We start from the raw sequence: 6,632 nt of genomic DNA, 5'->3' as shown, positions 1-6,632 counted from the left end.
TCACTAGAATTACAGTAAAATATCTTTGCACAGGCCTTGAATTCAGTGCCTTCAAACAAGGACAAACAGGGACTGCTTGTCTCTGCTGCCTGCTATATACCGATATAAGGTAGGTGCACTCCTTATCCCACAACAGTCCCTGATCTCAGGAGCCAAAATTTTAAACATTGCCACTCTCCTGGGCTTCTTCAAACATGGCTTTGGTCCTGGGTCTGATATTAATGTATTGTGCAGCAGTGTGTGTGTGTGTGTGTGTGTGTGTGTGTGTGTGTGTGTTGTGGTTTCTTGTTCTTGTTGTGATTGTTTTAGTCCAGACTATCTGTGTTCTTTTGTTTCTCATTGCTTTTAACATTTTTGGTTTGATATGCCATCCATAGTCCATTGGAGTTGGGTGCCTATGACAAATTTAATTTTAAAAAAAAACAACAACCAGCGGAATATAGCAATAGCACTTGGACTTATATACCACTTCACCGTGCTTTTACAGCACTCTCTAAGCAGATTATAGAGTCAGCATATTGCCCCCAACAATCCGGCTCCTCATTTTACCCATCTCGGAAGACTGGAAGTCTGAGTCAACCTTGAGCAGGTCAGGATTGAATTCTTGGCAGTGAGCAGCGAGTTAGCCTGCAATACTGCATTCTAACCACTGCACCACCACGGCTTTTTATCGTATGTCATAAACATTCTTCAGTTAACACATACTGGCCAGTGGAAAATAGCATATCTGCTTGTAATAATTGGGGATGGAATTAACAGGACCATTCTTACTGTTAAGCCCTGTGTTTACTCCTACAAAATGTGTGCAAAAAAAATGGCTTAAAGATCTATGGCAGAGCCTTATGTGATAAAAGTTTTAAGTTCTGTTATTCTATCAACCTGAAATTCTACTACCCTTGAAAAGAGGAATGTATCTAAGAAATCTCATTTTCTTTCAATGTAATTTTTTGCATCTTTTGATAATTAGAAAAATCTAGCTCTTGGCCTATTTATAACTGCAACATCATTTTGGTTGAAAAAAAGTCTGGCAAGGGTTTGTTTTTTTTTTGTTTTTACACTCTGAAAACACCTATTCTGTAAGAGACCTCACTATCCTATTAGCCGTATTATTCACTTAAAAACAAACAAATAAATAAAAGACAGAGAAATGTAGCTGCCACAAGAAAATTCTTTGCTGCTATCCTATTGAACTCTGGAAGCAGAACTGAATTCAAATTCAGTCAACTTCAATCATAGGAATTCCTCTCCTTAGAAACCTCACTGAAATTCTGTGACAGATAAGGAACAGATTGCAGCAACTAAGTGTCACAGACAGTTAAAAGAGAAATCTGAGAGGAAAAAATGGGACAATTTTGATGTGTGCGTGCATTGAATATATATTTTTTGGTCCTATACTGTATGTAGAATCAGTTAGTGCTAATATAGAACTTGGCTTCGTGTTCAAAAATCTTGTTTTTCAGATTGTTTTCCTAAAATGTTGAATTGCTAGAAGAGGAATGTCTGACCATATGCATTTTGGTTAGCCAATAACAAACCTCAGCTTTAAAGACTTTAGCAGTCTTTGTAACCAAGAAGTAAACTCAAATACTTCAAACCGTAATAGGATTTATCTTTATGCCACATCATCATTTTTAATCACAGAATGATTACCATAGGAAATATCATCCTGAAATATACCCTGATAACCTTCTGAATTCCATTCCACTGAGACAGGCATGCATTAGGAAACATCATTTTATTTTGATGTCAGCATGTGGGTTTTTTTTTGTTTTTTGCATCTTTGCTAAGGCTGCCAACAGGACCGCAGACATTTTGCCAAGATATTTGTATGGATGCATGAATATATCTGCAGCATCCAATTGTTCCACTTACGTGTCTGGTAACCATAGAACACAGCCTTAGCTGCCTGGTTAGGTTGAGTTTACAGCTTCTCAGCATCACCGGCGTGGTTAAGGACAAGCATAGCAGGCCAGTAAATCTAGCCCAAGGGAGACAGTGTTTGCCAAATGTGAAGTCTGTTTGGTGATAAAAGGAGTTGATCAGAGAAAGCTAAGGCTGAGTTCTGCCTCCTCCCCACCAAATAACTACCAGATGGTAGCAACATTTGGCAACTCTCCTGCTTAGCTAGGATTCATATTGATACCCTAGAAATGAAATGAAAGCTCTTGTATCCTATTACCGCTCCCCTGAGCTATCTAGTACCCATCTGGAACAGAAAGTAAAGATTTACACAGCTTTATTTTCAAAGGCAGCAAAAGGGAAAGGAAATTTCATTTAAAGGGGGAGGGAAGGTTGGGTGAAAACATACCAGAGCAAGTATTTGTTTCGTTTAAAATAATCTCTTCCTGCAAGTGTCACAGACTATACATACATTTTTACAAGAATAAACCAGCTTCTTATCTACAAATTGAAGAGCCCAAAGATCCTTAGTGCAAACTATTGCTGGCCTGCAGCTTTTAAATCAGTAAACTTTGGATACCCTAAATGGTCCATTAAAGTTGAACAGATATCCTCAATCTGCTTAATTTCCTCTGGAGGCATATTGTGCTGCCAAGCGTGGATGCCCACTGGAGAGATTTCTCCTTCATAAGGAAGATAAAAAAGACTGGTGGATGTAGCAAATAGTATTTGGTTTAAGCTGGCTGGAGCCAGAGGCATGCCAAGGAAGTCATAGATAGCTTCAGCCGTCTTCTGGGGAGAGTTGACAATATCTTCGAATTTGATCAGCTGGTAATTGGTTGGCAGCAAACCCTTATTTACTCTCAGGGCAGCGGCGGTATTGGCCAGCCACAAATGGGACATCACAGAGACAGCATTTGAATCTGAAGCTGTGAGCTTCTCTCTCAGAGCCTCATATTCAAAGGCATAGCCTGAATTGGAGCCACATTTTTTTTCACGACCATCTCCTTTAAACAGCTTAGTCAGGTGCTGTGGTACCTTCCTCAGAGAGTAAAGGGTAGGCTGATTTTTGTACAACATTGAGTAGATCCAGGCACGCGGGTCTCGAACCACATAAAGCGCTCTCAGGGAAGGACCAATGACTTCCTGAAGAAAAGGTAGCTTTAGCGTCCAGCTTCCACTACTCAGACTAAGGACGGGACGGGCAGTTGGATAAGAGGCAAAGTGTTGCCTCAGTTCCCGAATGTATTCAGCTTCTTTGTCTGAATTTCCTCGCAGGCGGTTTCTTTGCTCTACAATAGATTCTCTCTTCCTGGGCCATCTCTTTCCATCTCTGCTAGTGGAAGAACGCTGCACCAACTTACTTCTGCTGGTTTCATGCAAATGGATATTCTGTAAGTGAAGCTTTGTGTCTTTTACTAAGGAATGCAGCCAGCCCTGGAGGATCCGAAAATGGCCACTCTGAACATCCGAAGCTTTCCATTCACAGGCATCAACAAAAGAGTCAACCTCACACTCGGTTTCAGGGATATCAAGGTAACCCGTTGGGATCTTGATATAGACAAAGTCACTAGTGTTGTAAAAGAGCTGCTTCAGAATTTCTGCCCCTGAACTAGGGAGAGAAGTGATGATAACATCAGGCAAATTAGGATGTCCTTGATCCTCCCTTTCACTTGGTTCCGTATCTGTCATGCTGCTAGTCCACTTTGTGCAGATCATCTGAGTGCAGGAGCTCCACACATCTACAAGTTCAATAAACCACAAGGTAATCACCAGGATTAAGACCCAGCGCAAAAGCTTACCAAAGGAAATGTAAAATCGCCACTGAAAAGCCAATATGGCCAAGCTAATCCCCAAAATAAATCCTGCTATCACATTCACTTTAAAGCCAAAGGGGAAAACGGATTTATGAGTAAGTCCCTGCTTCCCTATCATTTTAGTGCCCAAACCAAACTGTGTAACCTTTCCTTGAGTGGTTACTGTGGCATAGCCACCAAATCCTAAATAACGGAACCTTGTCCACAGATTGAGATAGTCTGTTACAACAGAATAGATTATTTCTGTGTTGTTGATGTTTAGAGAAATCCGATACCCCGACTGGGCATCGTCAATAAACCTACAGCTAGAAACATTGACATAGGGCCCATAGAACACATAGGCAATTCTTGCAATATTATTCTTTGTGGAGAAAGTGACATTTACAAACTGTGTCCATCTCTTTTTGAACTCAGCAGCTTGTTCGGCCTCTTGTATCCTAGCAGCAGGGCTGCTTCCATGATGGTCAAACCAAAACATTTTATAGTGAGCATCCCAGACATCCATCATGGCTCCATTATATTTGTTCATAAATTTGTATGGGACATACTTAAAGTCAATATCAAGGTTATGAAAGAAGGCACTGATGGCATCAATAGGAGAGTCTGCCTCCTTTTCCACATGATCCACCACAAGTAAAGTCTGAGGATTTAGTAGAAGCAATGAGCGGTACACACTTTTCAGCTTCATGGCTGATGAATATGCAGAAGCTGCCTCACCACTCACAAACATCATTTCCTCATGCTGAGAGGAGGTGATAATCTCCCCAGATGCATCCCCAACTTCATCCCCTGTCCATTTAAGCCACTGCATACATTCCCCGAGCTGACCTTCCCAAGGCTGATTGCATTGGCTTGTGGGGGATGGAGCAAATACTAAAACATTGTTCAAGTGGCTAAGCTTAGGTCCATAAAGGGCCTCCGAAACAAACACCTGCCCATTTGGAGCAAACGTAAAAGAGTTTTGATCAGGATGTTCGTGGCCCGGGTTGAAGCTACGCCAGCCGTCAATCCAGGAATACGGCTGAAAGTGGACTATATCATAGACAGCACGGCCACCAAGCTTTCCAGACTTAAAAGAAACAAAGGTATTTGTCTGAGTGTTTGGTAACCCCGCTCCATATGTAACCACCCCCCAATTTGGAAACACATGCATTTTAGCCTTGCCATAGTCAGGTGGAGGTTGGGGGGTTAACCTGGGGTCATACCATATGTACTCTGTATGAAGGGTGCTCCACCGTTGGGCTGTGGACGGTACCATTGGGCCATCTTTGGGCCGGTGCTTTCTAATTTGCTGTGCAAGCCAATTGCCTACTCCATTCTTCAAGACAAACCTATCTAAGAAAACCAACTGGCTTTCTGGACCATAAAACCAATTGTAATTGGAATCAGCTATGCCTACAGTTCTCTGGAAGCCTGGCAAAAGGGTGGCATAATAAAACCAAAAGTGCATCTTGAGCCAGTGGTTTTCAAGATTGTTAATCCCAAAGTGGCGCTGGGCCAGAAAAATATACTGGGTGATGGATTTGGCCGTGTAGCTACCATAAGCCACACCTTCGTCCAAGGAACCATCAACAACATGATTTAGCAGAAACATGGTTTTTTCCATCACATCTACTACAGTATGCTTCCAGGCATTTGCTTGGGACTCAATGCCTCCTTCAGTGACCAGGGCTCCGATGAGCAATGCCAACATATTTGTGGCTTGATGGTTGTGAAGAAGTTGCTTGCCCCAAGAACGGACTTTGGAATACTCGTACATTCCCATGGTCACAGCCCATATCTTGGCAGAATATTTTTGCCTTCTGACATCATCCAATGAGGCATATAAGAAATCAAAAGCGGTGGCAAAGCCAGTTAAGGAATGCCCAAGAGGGACTTCATCACCCGGGGCATTTTCCACCAGCCAGTCTTTATATCCTGCCATTCTGTCCATGTATTCAACAACAAAATCAAAGGCGGCTTTATCTTCAGGACTGAGGAGACAATAAAATGCAAGGGGAGGCAGATTGTTTCCATATATCTCATTCCACTTGGCAGCAAAATCAGCATGCTTGGGAGGAGGTAGATAGTACGAGGGATTGGACAGCATGGCAGACACCGCACTCCGGATTGCTCTAAAGAGATGGAGATGGCTGGTGTGAGACTTCTGCCTCAGAGCTGGGATCTCTTCAGCACTGAAATATAAGTTTGGATACAGGGCTGTTTTTTTTATCCTCTGATTTGCTCCCAAAGCTTCCATCCTCTGCTTCTCGTACTGATCCACGTCATCTGTAAAAGTCACCCAGTCGGAGTAATTGCTAACAGATTCTTCAAAAGTGGAGACTGCCAACATCACTAATGCTAGAAATATGGAATGTCCTGTAAACATTAGAGCCATGATCCATTAGGCAGATTCCTCACTTACGGGTATACACCTCCTTTTGGTGGCAGGGTGAGGGGGGGGGAAATGTTCAAATTTCAAGCACAAATCAACCTACCAGTGAGAAAATCTTCTTGAAAGTGCTTTACTGTACATAGGGAAACTTTTAGTGGTACACAAAGTTCTCGGATGACGTCATTAGGCACAGCTCTGGAAAATGTTGGATTGCAAGTACACTGACATTGTATACAGAAAAGCAAAGGGAATGTCATCTCTCACTGATGTCTATGTATACTTGATACATTCGATCTCAAAAGGATATTGTATGTTTAGCAAGCCATAAAGTGCAGGGGGAGAGTCATATCCAACTCATTACTTCGTTAATAACGGAGTTATTTTTCTTCAGAATATATTTAGTCATTCATGCCGTTGAAAAAGAAAGCAAGAACATGACATACATCAAAACATTAGGAAAGAAATGTAGCTTTGTATAGAAGGAACCCATACAGTGAATGAATTGTGTGCCTTCGTTTTCATTCCCTCACGTGGGATGAAAA

General features: G+C 41.9%; 1 protein-coding gene across 1 annotated transcript; it reads right to left on the bottom strand.

Annotated features, from left to right (window-relative positions):
- Positions 1-2,436: 2,436 nt before the first annotated feature.
- On the bottom strand, positions 2,437-6,209 carry DSEL (dermatan sulfate epimerase like; the record flags this gene model as incomplete). The annotated part of the gene is made up of 1 exon (XM_083361141.1): positions 2,437-6,209. The coding sequence occupies exon 1, from the start codon at positions 6,091-6,093 to the stop codon at positions 2,437-2,439; it is 3,657 nt and encodes a 1,218-aa protein (XP_083217267.1). The 5' UTR covers positions 6,094-6,209.
- Between the last annotated feature and the right edge of the window lie 423 nt (positions 6,210-6,632).

This window comes from Vipera ursinii, assembly GCF_947247035.1.
Source record: "Vipera ursinii genome assembly, chromosome: 3".
NCBI classification, from domain to species: Eukaryota; Metazoa; Chordata; class Lepidosauria; order Squamata; family Viperidae; genus Vipera; species Vipera ursinii.
The sequence above is the reverse complement of the archived record's forward strand: the minus strand, read 5'-3'. Positions and strand labels throughout refer to the sequence as shown.